The 20,299-nt window shown below is 48.0% G+C and overlaps 2 protein-coding genes across 3 annotated transcripts in view; both read left to right on the top strand.

The window, feature by feature from the left end:
- Positions 1-8,159, top strand: part of LOC136105127 (cystathionine beta-synthase-like) — a 28,221-nt gene extending 20,062 nt beyond the window's left edge. Inside the window, exons 13-18 of the mRNA XM_071812814.1 lie at positions 1,422-1,527; positions 2,386-2,457; positions 3,713-3,847; positions 4,397-4,505; positions 5,252-5,336; positions 7,894-8,159. Coding sequence (XP_071668915.1) covers positions 1,422-1,527; positions 2,386-2,457; positions 3,713-3,847; positions 4,397-4,505; positions 5,252-5,336; positions 7,894-7,991 — 605 coding nt within the window. The 3' untranslated portion in view covers positions 7,992-8,159. The remainder of the gene's footprint in view (positions 1-1,421; positions 1,528-2,385; positions 2,458-3,712; positions 3,848-4,396; positions 4,506-5,251; positions 5,337-7,893) is intronic.
- A 4,024-nt stretch (positions 8,160-12,183) lies between these two features.
- Positions 12,184-15,550, top strand: LOC136105545 (fibulin-2-like). Of its 2 annotated transcripts, none has more exons than XM_065845182.2 (2): positions 12,184-12,365; positions 14,168-15,550. In XM_065845182.2, exon 2 carries the CDS (start codon positions 14,169-14,171, stop codon positions 14,673-14,675), a length of 507 nt encoding a protein of 168 aa, XP_065701254.1. In that variant the 5' UTR covers positions 12,184-12,365; position 14,168; the 3' UTR covers positions 14,676-15,550. The 2 variants fall into 2 exon arrangements, with proteins under 2 accessions (XP_065701254.1, XP_065701253.1); XM_065845181.2 differs by having other exon boundaries at positions 12,197-12,365; positions 14,165-15,550.
- The last annotated feature ends 4,749 nt before the right edge of the window (positions 15,551-20,299 follow it).

The following is a 20,299-nucleotide window of genomic DNA, read 5'->3' as shown; positions in this document are numbered from 1 at the left end:
TGAGTCCGTGGTCTGGGATCTGACTCATGGGCCGCAATAATTATAGAAGCAGTAATTCTCCTCTTACTGAAGCACTGTTGCGCATGGAACTGGATCTTCAGGCCCATCTCTGTGTGGTGTAGTGTTACCCAGGCTGAAGAGAGGATTAATGGGACTTGGGGCAGGACAGGTGGGCTAAAACTGTCGCTCCACTAAGAGCTCTGTAAGGCTGTACTCTGTCATTGAAAGTCCAGGAAAGTTTGAAAGTAAAGAAAGTGTAAGATGTTCTTACTGAGTATTTCTTTCTGTGCCAACAAACTGTAAGTGATCCCACTGGCTTTCCAAAATGAACAGGTGCCCTCAGAGAGACACTGCCTGTACCCTAAGAGCCTCAACACAGTATCAGCCTTTTTTCAACTTTTCCTGCCACTGAGCAGGTAGCTATATATTTACTTCCAGGACCAGACAATATGCAGGCTTGTAGTTACAGCTGATAAAAGTCCTGCCTGCTCACATCCACGGAGTTTTGAAAAACTTCAGGCCATTGATAATGAAACACTTAAATGTTGATTTAACCTAGCAGGCACAGAGTCATTGTGTTTCAACAGAAACCACTTGCTGAACTTAACTATAATTTGTGAATAGCTTCATGTTCTCTGAACTGCATTTTTCAGGGCTGTTCCTCATTTGTTTGCAAAATGTGACCCAGTGCTAATTAGCCTGCTGTAAAATACGTGCTGCCTTGAATGCAGTGTGTAATTGGCACACAGTGGAATGTGTTTGACTTCCAGTACTCGAACTACCAGTGGAAGAATTGCCTCCGTAAAGCAGGGACCTGCTTTCCCTACGTGCTGCAAACCACATGCGTGCACACAGGCACAGAGAGCGTTTAAGTCTTCTCATCACGTTGGCCTGGTATTCCAAGCATGAATGTAACGTTTATGGTTTTTTCAGTCTTTACAATGCATTAAAGCCAATTTTTGATTGCCAAATATATCAGGAAGAAGCTCTAGATTTGGCATGGTCTTCTCCTCACCCAAATGAAGGTTATGGCATGGGCAGCAGTGGTATGAATGCCCCCATATTGAATCTTTCAGCCCTTAGACTGCCCACAGAATCATCACAAGAAGTGGTTCGTGAAGTTCATAAGGTGACTCTTATGCTGCCTCAAAAGCCCATGGCCAAGAGCCACCATATGAACACATCCCTTCTGTCCCTTGCCTCTTCCCAACCCTAAACCATACAAGGCTGTGGGGCCGATTGTCCTCCCACTCATCGCATCTTGAGCTGCTCTGGTGTACAAGGTGTCACCTCTACTACTGCTTTGCCTGGCTGCCACCACGCTATTAGCTGGGGCAGTGCTGTGCCCCTCACACTGGGACTGTGGCCCTGCTCCCTGGGCAGCCCCAGCTCTTATCTCTCTCCTCTCGGTACCCATCCAGGCGGCAGCTCGGGTAGTGCCATGTCCGTTGCTGTGCGGGCTGCCAAGGACCTGAAGGAAGGTCAGCGCTGCGTCGTCATCCTGCCTGACTCCGTCAGGAACTACATGTGAGTTTCTGGCTTCCTCCCCTGCTTTCCAGTGTTGGGGTGGGAGCTCCCACAGCTGCCTCCCACGCTTTCTGCATATGGCCTGGGCTGGGGCTGTGGAGCCCCTCAGTGACATGAGCTTAGCACTGCTGAGCCCAGGTGGTATGGGCTGCTGGAGAACCACCCCAATAATTCAGGCCAGACATGAGGAAGAAATTTTTTACAATGAGGGTGGTGAAACTGTGGCACAGGTTTCCCAGAGAGGTGGTAGATGCCCCATCCCTGGAGACATTCCAGGCCAGGCTGGATGGGGCTCTGAGCAACCTGATCTAGTTGAAGATGTCCCTGCTCATGGCAGGGGGGTTGGACTAGATGAACTGTGAAGGTCCCTTCTAACCCAGACTATTCTATGAATCTATGATTCTATGATTCTACGATTCTAGCTCTGATAGCATGGCACCTGGAGTGAGCCCAGAGCTGGGAGTCTCCCTAGAGAAGCTCACAGGAAACAAACAAACCAACCAACCCACAATAAAATGCACAACAGGGAGAAATAGCATACTACCATGGCAAGCACCAGGAATGGGGTGTTGGGAGACTTCGGTTTTATTTCCTCTTGTCACTGACTTACTGCACGGAGCAGGAATCAGTCAAGCTATAGTTTTTGAACGTGCATGCCTAAAGTTAGGAAGATAAATAGCTGACGTGCTTCTAAGAGTTACTGAGCACCTACAGCTCCTGTTGACCTTAAAAGGCGCTAAGAGCAGCCAGCTGCAAAAATCATGGGAGCCCCGAGGCAGTGTTGTGGTCTAGTGCATGAAACAAAGCACGACTTCTTCTGGAAGGCTCACAGACTCGCTCTTTGTTGGTGATTTCTAGGTCCAAATTTTTGAATGATAAGTGGATGACAGAAAACGGTTTCCTAAATGAGGTCCGGGAGCACAAGCCTTGGTAAGACAAATTCTTTGGTATAAGCTGCGATAAAGGAATCAGCTTTCTGAGTCTGTAAATTATTATCTTCAAAGGAAAATGTAATCTTTTAGTATTTAGAAAAAATGCACTGAAATCCGGATGCCTCTGGGGAGGCTGTGATGTCAGCTCCCTTCTTTTGAGTAGTCAGATATCCCAGTTCTCCAGTCAAAGTCTGTAAAGGAGCCGCTTCTGTCCTGAAATTTCTGAACTACTCCCATGTGGCAATCATTGTCCAGGCCACCTAAACCCTGCCGAGCAGAACAGCTGTGGTGGACATTTAGCCCCATTCAAAACCTTCTCTCTTTACTCTACAACTGATGTTCAAAGGAACATCGGGCCAGAGGGGAGATGGGTCCCTCCTGTAGCAAGCACTCTTTCAAACAGCTCTCAAGGTCTTTTCAGGCAGGGAGCAGTTCATTTTCATTTTCCAGAGCTGTGGGACAGAAAAGATTACCAACTCAGCACACCATGGGGAAAGAGTCCCCTCAAGTCATGGAATCACAGACAAACTGCTGGTGCCAGTTGAAATGTGGCTGGGCAAAAGCTGGTTGTTTAGAAAGCATCTAGTCCCACATTGAAGAGCAGGCCTTATTGATGTCACCTGCTCCTTTGGGTTACTACTATAACCAAAGATTATTGAAAAATATTTCTTAAAAACTTAATACATTTCCAAGGCCTCTCATGCCTAGTTAGAATTGCTATTGGCCCTTCCGGCCTCTATCATTGCCTGGCCTTTCCTGCAAAGGTGAATGTCTGAGCTGAGTTGGGAGCTGCTTGTGGTCCCCAGCAAAGCAGCATGGCTTGTCCCTCGTAAGTCACATTAACATCTCTGCCAGGCTTTCTCCTGCAAACGCTGCATTTTGAGGACCAAGGATGCAAACTAAAGAAATGAAACTGACAGGCCTCCTCCACTCATGAGTTTGAAGTGAAGGCCTCAGTAGCTTCCTTGGATTCAGGACAGCTCAGCAACTTGCTGACTGCTCGCCTCAGCCGTGCCTCTGACTCTGAAGTTGTAGGAACACTGGGTGTGGGGAAAGCTTGGCTTCAACAAGACCTGGTCATGGTGGAATTGTAGCGTTACTGCTTTTGGGGACAGAAGTGGGGTGAGCTTTGCAGGCAGACAGAGTATCTCTGCATGGGTGGTCTCACCTCTACTGGCCTTGCCTCCCTGAACAAGGCTCACAGCTGCGCAGCAGAGGGTAACAGCTTGGTACTGCCATTTGTCTTCCAACAGGTGGTGGAACATCAAGGTGCAGAAACTGAATCTCTCAGCCCCTCTCATTCTCCTCCCAGAAGTCAGCTGTCAAAAGGCAATTGAGATCCTCCAGGAGAAGGAATATGACCAAGCTCCTGTTGTTGCTGAATCAGGGTAACTATTTTTACTCATTACTGAGATGGCCATTCCCACGGGAAGAGCAGCCATGATGAAGCTAAAGAGAAAGCTGCATTTACTTATCCAGTGACGGGGCTCTTGTGTTGGATTTTGTGATGCGTATTTTTAAAATATTATCTGCCTCCTTGTGAAGATTCATCAAGAAAGCTCCCTATAAGTGAGCTAGTTAAGGTCAACACGAAATCCAGTACCTGCTGGATTCAGCAGATGTTGGATCAGTGCACAGGCAAGGGGAGGCCAGAGGAGAGGTAAGGGCTGGGTGGGAAACCCACTCAGATAAGCAACTGGAGAGCCCACAGGCTTTACTTCTTGCAGCTGCTGAGTCTTGAACTGAAATAGAAGACTTTAACTGCTGTTAAACCAACAGCTTGGTGAGGACAAGGATCTTGTCCTGCTCAGATGAGCAAAAATCTGATGGCAGCAGCAATTTAGTCACTGACTTCAAGGGGAGCAGTTCAGCCCCTACATTAAATGTGTGCCTTACCTCAGGTCTGACCTTTTGGAAAACTCCCTGTTCCCTTGCAGACTTATTTTGGGAATGGTGACTCTGAGCAACACCCTCACCTCGGTGCTGAGTGGAAACGCACAGTTCTCAGACCCCGTTACGAAGGTCATCTATGACCAGTTCTCAAAGGTACCACTAAGGCTGTAACTGGTGTCAACTGCTTTTTGGGGACAGAGAAAGGGGAAGAGCTGCACCACCACCCTGAGGTGTGAGAGGAGCTAGGAGAAAAGACAGAAAAGTGAAGGTAGAGAGAGGTGGGGAAGGCAATGGGGATGTCATGGAGATGAGAGTAAGGACGGGAACCTGCAAAAGTGCTAATGAGCCTGTGGCGTTCAGACATGGAAGCTTTCACACCAGGGGCAAAACATGTGAATGTCCACCCTCTTTCTGACATTGCCAGAGGATTTCATCCAGCCAGGGATCGTCCTCCTCTGAAAGCACAGCCCAGACATTCCCAGGGCTCGGCAGAGCTGGGGCAAGATGCCCAGGCTCTGACGTGACACAGGGCAGGTCCTGTGGGTGTGCAGGGGAGCGATGCCTGGTCAGATGGCCATCAGCCATCTGAGATGGAGTGAGGTAAATGGATGGTCTTTTAGGGGAGCGGGAGCCATTACCCCATGCTGGTCCGTGAAGGCCCTTTGGGCTGGGAGGAAACAGCGCTGTAATTCAGCTACAGAAAAGGCAGGTTTGCAAGTTGCCTGCATCTCCTCCCATCTCTCCAGAACAGTGTGGGTGGGTGAGGTGTGTCTGATCCTGGTCCAGCTGGCTGCCACCATGCACATTCAGGGCTACAGACAGAGACAGGAGTCAGGATCCCTGATGCTGTCCTTTAAATGTGAAGTGAAATGTAGAATGGCTTTTTTTGTCCTTTTTAGATTGGCCTGGAGGACAACCTTGGGAAGCTTTCCTGCATCCTGGAAAACGACCATTTTGCTATTGTTGTATATGAGCAAATGCAGTGTATGTATCTGCAGAAGCACTGTACAGGCTTTGCACAATGCTTGAGAGGGGAGAGGGCAATTCTCAAGCTGAGCTTGCGCAGCTCCTCCACACATGCAGCCCCTGAGCCTTTGCAGGAAGGATTTCTGCCCTGTGGCTCTGCAAAGCCCTGGAACTGCCAACTATTTGCCCATTTCCTTCCCTGACACCACAGGGTTGAGGAGAGAGGGTGCAATCTTAAGCACAGGAGCCTGGGACCAGCACACTGCAGGATGTGTGTCCTGCAGGAGCACTTAGATCCTGGGACCTACATTGTCCCCCCATGCAGGGGTGATGCTGAAGCACCCAGCAGCTCCATACCCTCTTCTCTTCTCACAGTTTTCCATGGAAACCCACTTTGGAGGTTGAAACGGTATTTATTCGTGGATCTCATTTAGTGCCCCCCTCTGACAGCTGTGGTGGACTGCAGGCAGCAGCTTGGAGCACAATGCCTTTACTGTACAGATGTAGGTTCCGGACTCTAGTATTTGTTTAGTCTTTTGACCTTGCTGGTTGTGGGCAAGAGAGGAAACATGGGGGACATGAGGGATCTCCACAGATTTAGTATCCCAATGGCAAGGTCGAAAAGAGCTCACTGGTATATTAGATAAATCTTAGATGGAATTCAGACATGTAGGTGTAAGGGCAAAAACTACACAGCCTGCATCCTACCGCTTAAAGACCTTCTGCTGTCCATGACCAGAGGCTGTGCCATCTTCTCTCAGCACCACTGTTCTTGCTACTCCTGGACATGTAGCCAAGAGATGTCCTCATGCCTGTGTGTCTCAGGGGGTCTTGGTAAATTGTTATGCTGAGGGGCCTTGCGTGCTGGGTGATATCAGATACCTACCCTGGAGTTCCAGGGTGAGTCGAGAAAGCTGAAGATAACTGCGTGGTACTGTGGGCAGCCCCTGTGGTGGGGCATGTGAGTCAGGAGCCACAGTACACACTCATATGTATGGCCTGGGACATCTGTGTATAAGCCGTACCCAGATCACGGCTGGGCACAGGGGTGCTCTGCCAATTCAGAAGCACCATTAGATTAGTCCTATAAAGCAGCTGTACCAGGAACTTTGGTTTATTCTCAAAACACTGTACAGCCACCCTCTCCTTGGTGAAGCAAATTGACCCACTAGAGTCATGTACTGTGTAGGACCACATTAGGTTGCTGACACATCCATAGCAGCAGGGGTCACACCTTGTTGCTCTTCTGACCGAAACAGGTGTGGTGACAGATGCTGTTCTGCAAATCTGACCTAACACAACTTTCCAGTACAATTATAACGTAAAACTTCTAAAAGTACAAATTTGGCCTTATCTCGAGGGAGTTGCGTTGTTTAAAGTGTTAGCAACATCAAACAGCAGTCAGATGACCCATATTTAGTCTTCTAAATTAGAGCCGAAGGGTGTGGTTATACTGATTTTATGGGATTACACACACATTGAACATGCAAAGCATTCCTGTGGTGCTCAGCATGTGATGCTGCACTGTATCGACTCCCAGCAAAGGGCTGTTTGCTGAACTCAGGACCTCGAAACCCATTGTGCACAAACATCCCAGCCCCTCTGCTTGTACCTCCATGGTCTGCTGCCACAAAGCCCCATCACCTCTAATGCTGGCTTGCAAGTCCAGCCATGTTCCCACAAAATGTTGCAAACAAAAGTCAGTAATTCAAAACTGCCTTTCATGCGCATTTCGAATTCTCCCACCAAAAATAACAGTAGGCAGAATTTCCTCTCTCAGCTATGATGACATATAATAACAAAAATCTATTTTGTATCACATTTTTATAAAAATTAAGTGGTATCTGCAAATTAAATGATACCCACCAAAAAATATCAGCCAGCTGTATGCAGTGCCTCTTGCTCTGGTTTTCAAACAACACCTGTTTTCTTTTCCAGAGCTGCTGTTTTAATGCTGTCATGGTTAACCCTTTATTTATTACTTTCTTCCCAGGCCTTCAGAGCTTGCATTTTATCTTTTGTTTGGACTCTGGTGGCTAGTTTAGTTTTTATTTAAGAAAACATTTATCAGATAGTTAAAGCAATTGCTGCAGTGCTGTTTTATTAATGGAAGTGTAAGACATTATGAGAACAGAGACAAAAGTGTGTCCCTGCTGCTCTTAAGTAGTGTCATTAGCTTGACCTGAAAGGTTTTGTGGTGATAGAAACAGGACTGGAACAGAAGTTTAGTAATAACAACTGGGAAATTAAGTTTCCTGTTCTGGTAACGGGTTCATTATTTGCAGAGAAAACCTCCCTGACATGATCCCAGTAACCCAGCTGAGGCTGCATCAGTCATTTCTGTTGAGGCAGAGCAAAGACAGCTGCTGTGTCCATTAATATTTTATTTTAATAAATGAATAGCAGCCTCTGCAAAGCTGGGGGTGAGAAGGGTGCTTGTTTGCTTGTTTTGATGTGGTTTTTTGTTTCGTTTTGGTTTTGGTTTGGTTTTGGGTTTTTTGTTTGTTTTTGGTTGGTTGGTGGTTGTTTTTTATTTGTTTTTGTTTCACTAAACTGGTATTTCCTGTGTTCACAGTCAATGGAAATGGCAGTTCCTTCACGAAGCAGATGGTGTTTGGTGTGGTCACAGCGATGGACCTCCTCACCTTCATCAGCCGAAATGAGGAGGAGTAGCAGAGCATCTTGGCTGCACCCTGCTCTGTTCCTCTGGCAGGGCCAGCTATGCCACCCCAACCCTGAGACACCCAGCTGAGGGTGCTTGCTGGTCTCATGCAGCCAATTGTTTCTCAAAATGACTAGGTGAAAATTGTAATGTAATACCTATTTGTCCGCTAAATGCCACCCAGAATGTCACTAAAGAGAAGATAACTAAAGAAATTGCCGTGTGTTGTTACATGGAAGTCCCAGTGCGGGAGAGGTAACAAAGGGGGAGGGTGGGGATGGGAAAGGGACGATTGTACTTTACTTAAAAGGGACTTAGAAGAAAGATGGGGACAGACTTTTTAGCAGGGCCTGTTGCGATAGGACAAGGGGAATCATGTTAAACTAAAGGAGGGGAGATTCAGGTCAGAAACGGGGAAGAAATTTTTTACAGTGAGTGTGGCGAAACACTGTCACAGTTTGCCCAGAGAGGTGGCAGATGCCCCATCCCTGGAGACATTTCAGGCCAGGCTGGACGGGGCTCTGAGCAACCTGATCTAGTTGAAGATGTCCCCGCTCATGGCAGGGGGGTTGGACTAGATGGCCTTTGAAGGTCCCTTCCAACCCAAACCTCTCTATGATTCTATGGTTGTTATCACCCAGATTTCAGCAGGTGGGGGGTTTTGGTGTGTTTTCCAGCAGTAGGTACTGATGCATTGCTAGTGTTGCAGCTGCTGTGAATCACCTTGGTCCCACTGGGGCTGGACCCCATCTCCACCACCAGAGAACCAGGGCTGGGGCAAGCCATGTCATGGCTGCACTCTCCTGCCCCTCTCCAACCCCCATGAGGAGGGCTGCAGGCACCCCTGGGAGACCCTCCTTCTCCTTTCCCCCACAGTTCTGTTTGAGGGCCATGGAGGGCCCCAGAGGAGTGATGAGGAGGGGGAAACCAGTGGGATGTGGCACCTCAGTATGGAAAAGGTGGGGAGCTGGACAGGAGGGATGAGAAGTGACAATCAAGGGCTGTGAGAGGCAGAGGGGATGAGGTGCTGGGCAGGTAGGGAATGGTCACTCCTGTAGCAGCAACTGGCATTTGGAAAGCTCTTTCCTCACATCTGGGGGAGCTGGTGACACTGGTTGTCTCGTACACTGTCCCACAGGACGTGGCAGTGAACAGAGCCCATTCAAGATGACTCATTCTCATGCTACAGTATCTGAGAGAGGGGATACAGCTGCATCCCTGTGTCCTGTAACAGTTATCTCATGAACATGCATCCTGAGAGCTCGTTATCAAGGGGCAGAGGCAAAGGAGAAGCTGATCTTAAGGTTGCTGTCTGAGTGTTATGTTCCAAGAACTGATAATGAAGGTCAGAAGAGCCATTTGCCATGGGTGCAAAAAACACAAATGAAAGCAAATACAAAAGGAGGGCTGTGATACCAAACTAAGCACCAATGAAACCTGGTTTGGGGGAATTGTTCTCAAAAGACGCTAAGAAGTTTGCAGTCTTTCCATATATCTCGGGAACTGCCCTAAGGGGACAACAACCAGTTCTGATCTTGGATTGCTGCTAAGTGCCTACTCCATACTTTCAATCTAATCTAGCTTGTTTGAGACTTCTATTAAATAATAGAATCCTGAAGTATTTATATTTAGGAAGAGTGTCTCTACTGTCTTCTGTTTCCTGAGTGACACAAACTATAGCAGATCTTCTGTGAGTTTTCACTTGAGTAATAACCATATTTGTCCAGAAAAAGTAGAAACTGATTAGTTTGACCTCATTGTATTGTATTTATTTTAGCAACTCTGATCCAAGTTGAAGGACATTTGTCCATGAACATATTCCAAACTCACATGAATAAGTCTTTAAGTGCCCCGTAACGCCATGAAGCCCAGAACTAAGTCTGAATCTGGACCACTTTGAAGCCTGGGACATGCCAGACCCTTCCTGATGCCCCTAACTCGAATATAGAATCATTTAGATTGGAAAAGACCTTCAAGATCATCGAGTCAAATGTTAACACTGCCATTAAACCATGTGCCTGAATCTCATCTGTGTGTCTTTTGAACACATCCAGAGATGGTGAGTCAACCACCTCCCTGGGCAGCCTGTTCCAATGCCTGACAACCCTTTCCATGAAGAATTTTTTCCTAATATCTGTGCTCTCCTCTGTGGTAGACCTGGTTGTAAGAGGAGGGGAGATTTGCCTCCACCCCACAGCAAGGGACACACCTCTCTTTGCAGGGGCCTCCTCTTCACTGGGGATTGGGACCCTCCCCTCCAAGCCCCAGCTCCCCCACCTCTTCTGCAAGTACCCCAGTGGAATGGCTCTTGACCCAAAGGCAGCTCATGGGTTCTAAGAGCAGGTATGAGACCACTCCTTGAGCTGCTCCAGAGACACAGGCACCTTCAAGGGAGTGACCTGTCTGTGCCTGGAGACTGCTGACACCCTGTCCCAAAACAAACCCCTCTAAGTGCACATGGAAACAAGTCCCTGCATGCTGGGCAGGTCTCTCCCGGGGGTTCAGGGAATCTCTAGGGTCCCTGGGTTGCACCCAAGAGCTTTGTAGCAGGAATGAGAGCTCCGGGATGCTGCTGCATACATGTATGTGCGAACAAGGGCTTATGACAGCCCTCCTTTTGGTCTAGCAGTACCAAGGCTGCAGGGGACAATCCATGCTAATGGGCTGTCCTCTCAGAAGTTGCATGTTTATGCAAAAGATGTACAATTACTGTGAGTTTGAACAGAAACAAATAAAATATGTGATGCATTTGAACTGGACGTTTGCTTCCAGAGCCAGCTGCTGCCCGGCACATTGAGCATGCAGCGTGTGGGGCTGTGTGCTCACCTGAGCCTGCAAAATGCAGCAGTTTTGAAACAACAACCAGCTGAAGACGCAGAGGACAAACTAATGACGTGGAACAATGGCCCAGACTTCTGTCACCCTGGACATCTTTGTAGTTCTTATGTCCCCTGTGGTTTAGCCTGAACCCCAGTGCTCCCAGCAGCAGCAGCAGCAGCAGCAGTGCCATGGGGCAGTGGCTGCCAGCTGTGGGCAGGCTATGGGACAGAGAGCTCCGCTTCAGTGGAGGTGAGGTGACTGCTGAATAGTAACCATGGATATTTACAACGGCTTCTGTATGTTAACTGTGAGTTGTGGGAATTAATAAAGTTGGGCACAAGCTCCACGTGTTTCAGGATTGCTCCACCTGGGCTGAACCCAGCTTCGCGTTCTGCCCCTCTGCTCTGGTGAGACCCCGTCTGGAGAATTGTGTCCAGCTCTGGAGCCCTCAGTACAGAAAGACATGAACCTGTTGGAGGGGCCAGAAGAGGCCACAAAAGTGATCACAGGGCTGGAACAGCTCTGCTGTGAGGACAGGCTGAGAGAGTTGGGGCTGTTGAGCCTGGAGAAGAGAAGGATCCAGGGAGATCTTATTCTGGCCTTTCAGTACTTAAAAGGAGCCTATGAGAAAGATTGGGACAGACTTTTTAACAGGCCCTGTTACTATAAGACAAGGCACAATGGTTTTAAACTATAGGAGGATAGATTCAGGCTAGATTTGAGGAAGAAATATTTTCTACAGTGAGGTTGGTGAAACACTGGCACAGGTTGGCCAGAGAGGTGGGAGATCAGGTTGCTCAGAGCCCTGTCCAGCCTGACCTTGAATGTTTCCAGGGATGGGGCACCTACCACCTCTCTGGGCAACATCAGAAGGAACAAATGGCCCCAGGGTAGCTTGGGCTGCCTGGCCAGTCAGGGCATGTGGGTCATGCCCACACATGAAAACCATGCCAACGTCCTCCACTGGATGAATGGTCTTGGCTTCCCACAGCTTTATCCAGAGGAAATCAGCTGTGCAGGGCTTAAGGTGTGTAGAGACAGAGATAAAATGGGTGGCCCAAGAAGATCCATGCCCATCTCAGGTGCCTGTGGAGGACCATTGTGGGATGCATCACCCTGTAGCTGACTGCCCTCCACCAGTGTTGTCTCAAGCTTTTAAATCGTTTTGCTTTACCTCTGGACACCAGCATCCGTGCCTCTGGTAGCGTGCAAAATGCAGGGGAATGCTGATGCTTCAGAAAGCCTGGCTGAAGTCTGCAAAGGGAGGCGTGGGGAGAGAGGACAGACCTGCAGACGACCTGTGGAGGGCTGGGAGACGCCGGATTAGTCTGCGGTCAGACTAAATCAACATCACAAGCAAGATAAGCATCTTGCTGGCCCTGCCCAGCCACGTTTTGCCTAACGGAGGCTTCTCCTCCTCCCCCACCAGTGTTTCATCATGGAGCCACGGCCAGTGGCACATAAATAGAGTTCCCGGGCAGGCTACAGGGCCAAGACCGGAGGCCTCGCGCAGGGTCCCACAGCGCACTCCAGCATCTGTCCCGCCTGGCCCGGACACCCTGCAGGTAACACGCACCGTGGCCATAGTTGGGAGGGGAGCACCTTGGCCAGCCTCAGCCTGGTGCTCCAAAACTTACGGGGAGGATGAACATTTTCACCAGAAAAAGTGGCCTGGCTGGAACAAGGAGGCTGTTCCCGCTGCAGCTGCTCAATGATAAATTCAATGTTGTGGTTTTGCTGGAAATCGGCTGCGTTGCAGAAGCCCAATTTCATTGCTAGGTGGGGTGGGAGTTTTCAGAGGTAATTGAGACTGCAGGGTGTGCAAAGCCTTTGACTTAATGGTATCTGAGAATGGTGTCCTGCTCAGTGCGTGAGTGAAGCCCAGGGGAACCGGGTGGCTGAAGCCGGGAGCAGCCTGAGGCATGGGGCTGGGGAAGGCTGATCCTTGCCGAGCAGCAGCCTTTCCATGGGGAGCAGGTCTGGAGTCTGTGCTTCTCGGTACAGTGATCGCTTTTCTGGCAACAATGATAAAGTAACCAGTAGTTTAAAATGTGTGAATGAAACGAAGGGGCAGACAGTAACTTATAGCAAGGATGAAGGGCAGTTACCAATAAGTTAAACTAGCAAGAGTTTGCTCTAAAAACAGGAAGACTTTAAAGATAATTATTTGGTGTGATCTCTCTTTTTTCCAAGTTGAAGTTGGACAAGAGTTCAGGCTTTCAAGTTTTTTCCATAGTTATGCAATTTGGATTTTTTTTTGTTTTTGCAAGTGGTTGCATGTCTGCAAAAGTAGGAAATTTGTGCCATCAAATACACATCACAAAGATAATTGTAATTGTAATCAAAGGTGGTATTTGGGCAGCTGGAAAAGGGACTCAGCCTGGAAGGACCTAGCGCAGGAGGGAAGCAAATGTATTTAACACAGCAGGACATAAGGTCACTCAGGTAGCAGAGAGGGATCTGAAAGCCGCACTTAAATAAATGCAGTGTCCTGAAAAGCTGCAAGTCCAGAAAAAAAAAATAATCCTCAGCCTTAAAATAAAGAAGGGAGACAGCATGAGTTGCCGGGCAGTGCTGTGCATCCTAGGAGGTGCAAGTCCAGGACGAGGAGGAGGGAGAGGGAGCAGGCACGGGGAGGGGATCAGTACTCTGGTTGAAAATAGACGGGTCAAAAAACTGTCAAAGGCGAAGAGCAGAGTCAGACATGATTGCCTGACATCTGAAACATCTCCCTGATGAAGTGGAGGCTTCATGGGTTGAAACAAGGACTGGGTGACTCCGTGGGGAAAGGAGGGTGGGAGGTGGCTGGAGAAGGCAGGCAGGGAGCTGCCAGGTGGCAAGTGGCACAGCGTGAGGGAGCTGACACCCAGACCCCCCTCCATGGGGAAGCAGGGTCCAGATTTCAGCAGTGGCACCAGGACGAGGTCCTCGAAGTGCTTCTTTGACCTCTTCATGTGCCCAAGCCTGAATGCCTCCCAGGAACAATTAGTCACTTAAATGTAAATTATCACTGTCAATATGGAGGCAAGCAATTGCCACCCTCTGACTGAGGTAGCTGTGCCAATGCTTGGTGCATGCCATAAGGTGGCACTTTGCTACCCCACATTGCAGAGGCTTGAAGAGCTGATAGGTGAAGGAGTTCTTGGTTGAGCTCTGACGAACTTCTGGGCACTGGACTTTGTGTTTTAAGGTGAACCACCCCGGTTCCAGCAAGCTGCTGATGATCAAAACTATGGCTAATGGGCACATTGGGTAGAGGCAGCTGCATCTTGCTCACTTTAAACCTGGGGGGTTCAGACCTTGGGGGCTCAGCACACCGACTCCTGACACGATACCTGCACCTATCTCCCCTTTCTCTCCCCAGAAGCATGGCTCTCGTTGGTGCATTTCGCCTGTCGCTCGCCTGCCTCCTGCTCTGCGGCGCTGCCCCAAAACCCACATGCGACCCCAGCGCCTGCACCCCATGCCCTGAGAAGGACCTGGAGGGGCCGACCACTGCAGCTGCTGGGGGCTGCTGCCCACCCTGTCCCCCACCCTGCACCTGTCCCCCCTACCTGGAGAGCGACTGCGAGATGCAAGGCTTCACCAGCGGCCGCGTTCCTGCCGGCCGCTCCTTCTACATCGACTTTGCCCGCAAGCTCTGCACCTGCGGCCCCAGTGGGGATATCAGCTGTGCCCCTCAGTGCTCCCCTGTACCCCCCACCTGCAAGGCTGTGGGCAGCCCTGTGGCCGACGGCTGCCCCCGCTGCGTCTGCTATGATGAGGAGGAGATGGCAGTGCCTGCTGGCACCGTCACCACCCGGGGCACCCAGATTTGCACCTGTCCCACTGAGGGGGGCCAGCTGCAGTGCACTGGCAGAGAGAGCCAGGAGTGAACCTCTCCCCTCTGCCGGCTGAGGGCAGGGGGACAGGGGAGCCCTGCTGGCAGCAGAAGGCTTTCTGTACCTTGGGGCATCCTTGCTGAAAAGTGTTAAATGCTTCACACTGTCCTAGAGGACTCGGCAATGAACATGGCCATGCCACAGAGCACTGGAGCGGTGCTGCATTGTATGTCATTTATACGCCAGGGCAAAGTGTCTATAGGGGGTGAGCTTTCTTCGTTGTAAGGTTTGTTCCATGGTGTGGGCTATGAGAGCTTAGATTGTTGCTAGCACCTAACTCGAACAAACACAGTTATTTATTTATTTGTAAGATGATTTGTGCTTTTCTATGTGTTTATGTTTATGTAGTATATTGGCAGCACAGCCTTAAGTCAACTTGTTGGATAAACTTCCTCCTAGGATCCAGGTTTTCGCTTCCTGTAATTCCATCAAATTCAGAGTGGTGGGACCGAAATCAGAAGACTGACTGACATCCCGGTCTCCAGGCTTTTTTTGAGCTTGGAGGAATACGTGTGTTAACACATGGAGGCAAACCCCTCATGCCTCCCTCCTCCTGAGCAAAGCCTTGAAGACTCATGTAAAAGATGTTGGCAGTCCAGGGTCGATCCCTCACAGCCACCTCGATGAAGCAGTCACCCAGGGCTGCCCCATTGTCTGTCCCAGTTCAGCAGGAATACCCCAAATAGTATATGGCAGAACTGCATCTTCTGAATGCTTTGGCACATATAAATACATACACACACATATATATGTACAGGAAGACTGTAATAAAAAACACAGCTTCATCAGGCTGAGAAGTTAAGTGTTAACTGCGATCCTTCAAGGCATTGCATAAAATCAATTTTACCAATAAACTTTTGAAAACTTTACTGACAAGCATGCATATACTTTTCTCATGTGTTAGCTGGTGTTACTTGGGCCAGATGAGCCTCTCTCTTCAGTTCCCTTGGCCCTAGGTATACCTGGAAACGTTAAATGTGCCCCTGGCTCCTTTGCATATTCCTCTCTAGTGCTCTGTCTGATGCTGGCTGGCTGCAAAAGAAGATTGAGCTGATGAGATTCAGGTGACAGGTTAGAGAAAAGTTGGAAGAAACATGCAAATATGCTTTTCAGGATGAAACAAGGGTCCCTGTCAATTTGGGCTGACCCAGGGCTTACCCTGCCCTGGGCTTTGGTGAGCCTTGGCCAGAGATCTGGCAACTCAGCACATCTGGAAAACCGCTGCAGCTCAAAGCTGGGCTTGGGGAATAAGGGCACCCGGGTGGCCGCACTGTCCATCTCCACATGGCCGTCCCACCGATGGCCTTAGGTTAGGTCGTGGGCTGGGACCCCCAGTATGGACTTTTCCTGAGGCTGTAGAGGGCTCTCAGGGTCTAACTGGGCCTTACTGGTTTGGAGCTTTGCACTAGGCAGTTTGATTGATAGCACCTAAAGGGGACGTGCTGGGGACATAAGTGGACATGTTTGGTGTGGAGCTGGGTCAGCCAGGCTACGCCTTGCCTTGCTCCTGACTGGCTATCACAGGGACCGAGCAGCAAGGGAGCAGGAAAGGAGGAGGAGGACGCCTTTAACAGGGAAAACAAAATGTCCATACCCCCCCACCAGGTACCTTCTCTGCAACTGTCAAGCTCCCTGTCCCATCCCTGCTGGAAGGAGAACTCTTGTGGCCACCACCCACCTTGCAGAACCAAAATGCTTGGCAGTTTCACCTCCTGCTTGTGTGATTTGCACAAAATCACAGTGAACCTGAGGGTTGATCTGGGTGAGAAAAAGTGCTCACTGCAAACCCAGGTGTGGCACGGCTCCCCAAAAGTCACCATGTGCTCCTGCTCAGTGTGGAAAACCACAGGAGACACCAAGTCAAGTCATTTTTGGGCACCCAGCGGCTTCTGCAGCACTCGGTTTGCAGTTCAGAGTTGAGAAACTCATCACTTGCAACAACAAGGTTATTAGAGAAGGTAGTGGTGACTGCAGATTTAAGCAGGCATTGAATGTGCAACAACATCTCTTCCACCACAGATTTTATTGCAGCTGAGCTGTGGGGTGGGGGTCAGAAATCGCCACCCCTGAGCAGCAAGGGTGCTTGTGCCCCTGTGTGCTCCGGGTCCGGCTGCCTGTCAGAGCTCCCCAGCTCTGGCACAAGAGGAGCCCCTGGACTCGTGCTCATCACATGCTGTTCCCAATGACTCTTCCCCCACCACTCTTCTCCATGTGGTTGAAAAAAATACTTTAGTAAGGTTAAAGCTCACTGTCACCTCACAGACCAGACACCAGACATCCTGTGCTGCCGCTGAAGCCCACAGCGCTAGAAATTCTTCCCATTACAGGTTTTAATTAAATGCTGTCCAGGTATTTAGAGATAGCTGAATGATTTCATGTTCTATACTAGCTTGCAAGGGGCGGGTGTTTTAATCCCTGGGGTTATCTCTCATTTGTGTTTTCCAAGCACTTAAGGAAAACGGGGTGGGTTTGCAAGTGCAGTGATTGGGTTTGTAAGTGATTGTTGCGGGGGGGAGTCACGAGTGATTTGGGCAGAGTCCTGGCCGCCTGGGGGGTGGTGGTCTGCTGAGGCTGTTTATTCTTTGTCACCCACCTTATCTGTCAAGCGGCTTCCCCCTCCTTGTATGACTGACAACCTTTGAACAGGAGAATGACCGACAGCGGCAATCCCTGAACAATACTGGGTTTGTGTGAATGCTCTTTATACAGGGTCATGGGAACAACAAGGAGTTATTTTTCAAACATCTGTGCCCAAACGTCCCCACCAGCTCCTTTGCAAGCCATCCGTCAGGGGTGGTGAACAGTTCCTTTGCTCTGCCACCACCTCTGGTTTGAGGACAAGTTTGCATCTCTAGCTTCTGCCTACAAGTCTCACAGGATCTCTGCCTACATTTCAGGACGTTTAAATAAGTAGCCACGGTATGTTACTTTTTCCTATGAACAGCTGTACCAGCATAGTGAGAAAACCAAAACAAAACAAACCGTTCAAAGACAACACACCATTCAGTTGTTAGAACTTACTCACTGAAGTTTAATGTCTTGGTTTTTAGCATGCTTTATTTGAATAGGCGTTATCCTGGATTCTCCAGTATTAATCACCCACGTGCTTGTCTACATTTTGGACACAGTATTGCTGGTATTGTTTTTTATATTTTTCCAGCTCAGATTTTCCCCATGGCCTGCACATTGACGTTGTTTTGTAGCTACTTGTTCGCATGGTTGCTGTAATTTTGCATCACAGCCAGGCACATTTGCAAGTAAGGAGCCATACATGTTTCTTAAGTGCAAAGCAGCATACAAACTCTTGTGCCTCCCTAAAAAGCCCTTAAAATTTAAGCAAAAGCTGAAATTTGCAGGTCCTAAAGAGAACTCATTTTACATGTAGCACAATCAAGATGGGTGGGGTTGTTTGTGTTCTTTGCTGTCCCGTAACTTTGTGAAAGATCCCTAGTTATTTGTGGAACTGACGGGCCCTTTCTTAATTGTATGAATAATTTAATCATTGATTTAAATACAACCATGTTTTGAGTATTTGTCCTTTTAACACGTCCTCTCAGTTCCTGCCTCATGAGGCTGTAAAATATCAGGGTAAAAAATTAACGAAAGCCTATTAGGAGGTGTCCTTTCAGCACAACTGTACCCAGCGCCAGGAAGTAGGAGTGTTCACCCAAGTCCTTCTACCTTCCCTGACACCCTGCCAGAAGAAGGGAATTCCTTTCGGGGGGTTCACCAAACAGCTCCAGCATCCCTGCTGCTCCCATTGCCAGCCTGTGTCTGTAAAACTCAGCTTTAGGGGGACAGCTGCCTGACATTTTGTCTAGCGATTCTGCTCTTAAATGATCAGAAATTCTGATCCTGAAGCAGTGTTGGTAATGGGCTGACTTCATCCTCCCAGAAATTAATTTTATTTAAAATTTGGGGCAGGGACAGAGGTAAAATTCGACACCATCTTCTGAATCTGTTCCTTATAGGAAATTTTAAGTGCATAGGGTTGCTCTGGCATGTCTGCTGGCGGGGTAATGATGCAACGTACTAACGTAAAAACAGCACAAGGACAAGAACTAAACTCAATGTGATTGGGTCAAAATAAAAAGAAAAACAGTATGAAATAAAAGTTGACCTACACCAGGACATTGAGTTGAAACAGAGTTGTTTGTTTGTTTTAAATGCAACATCATCTCATATCCTTTTGGTTCAATATCACAGTGAAAAATCATGGAGGTATTTTAGAAAAGAAACTCTAAATAATATTGCTTGGTATTAAGAGAAGTCCCAATGATCAGATGTTCTCTGTGTTAAGTGACAGCCTTTCCTTCTTCCATGTGGGTGGGCAGGGGGGGACCAAAATGCAGATCCAGCATTTAAAACAGAAGCCTCTGGGAAGAGCAGAGGAGCCGAGACTCACGTTATCTTAATCAAAATTACACAACAGCAAGGGGCTGCATGGGGAGAGAGATTTGCTGGTAATGATTTTCAGGGCAAACTCAATACATGCACACTTGATGCAGTGTATATTTTACATCTGAAATTTCAAACTGAAAAGGGTTTTTCTGACCATTTAGTAAGTGTAATTTCTTTAAGGATTTCCATTATTTTGTAAGGAGCGGGTTTTTGTGCATGTTTCCCTAACAAGTGCATATTTTGTGCTGCAGAGTATTAAAATATGCATATTTCTATGCCTAAGACCTTTTACTGGGGCAACGCAAGCATAAAAAAAGCATCTATGTGACAAAAATGGCACACATTCATGTGGGAAAATAACATACAAATTGTTTTAAGTCTGAAGCGATTTATTTTTAACATTGTGCATCTATGCTAAGGAACAGCTTATTTTTAGTTATCATTCCAATGCTGCATTCATGGCAGCATCCACAAGTCAGCTCTGTAAAGCTGTTGGGCTTTTTCCAGCAAAGCTGGCTTTGAATCTCGGAGTCATCTGCAGAGTCACTCTTCAGCAACTACTCACAGTTGAAAAGCTCAAGAGACAGAAAGATTGTAGTGTATATAATCAGGGATTGTTACCAGCTTTCAAAGAAAGGAAAGGAGGGGAAACAAAAAAAAAAGGTTATTTCAAAGCAGAATGAAAGATCTTGGAGGAAAATGATTATTTCTGTAGTTGCTTAAAATGTCATTGCGTTTACCAGTGAGTCAGGAGTAGCATTTCCCCAGCATTTGAAAAGCTGAAAAGGCAGCACAGGTATCATCTAACAAACGCCAACCCAATTCCTCAAAATCTCTGGAGTTTTGCAATTCTGTGTCTCATGTGATGATGCTTCTTGAGATGCTTCTTGAATTTTTTCAAGAGCTTTCAGATCTCAATCCAGCCATAGTACTAAATTAAGAAAGTTAATCAGAATCAGCTGTGCAATACAGTCCTTTTGTGTGTGTGTATATATATATACATACAAAATCACCCTCTTGTTCCAATATAACAATACAGTAAGACATCAGTAGCAGAAATACTCTTTATCTTTTTCCTTCCTGGCCTTAATTTGGATGTCACCCATGGAGCCATATATACTCCTAAGTATCTTAGAAAAATCAGCACCTGTGCAGTAATTGATTTTGCTTATGCTTATGTATTTGCACATATAATTAAGTCCTCCTGTCTTTTCTGT

The sequence above is a fragment of the Patagioenas fasciata genome, chromosome 1 (assembly GCF_037038585.1).
Source record: "Patagioenas fasciata isolate bPatFas1 chromosome 1, bPatFas1.hap1, whole genome shotgun sequence".
In the NCBI taxonomy this organism is placed as follows: domain Eukaryota; kingdom Metazoa; phylum Chordata; class Aves; order Columbiformes; family Columbidae; genus Patagioenas; species Patagioenas fasciata.
The sequence above is the reverse complement of the archived record's forward strand: the minus strand, read 5'-3'. Positions and strand labels throughout refer to the sequence as shown.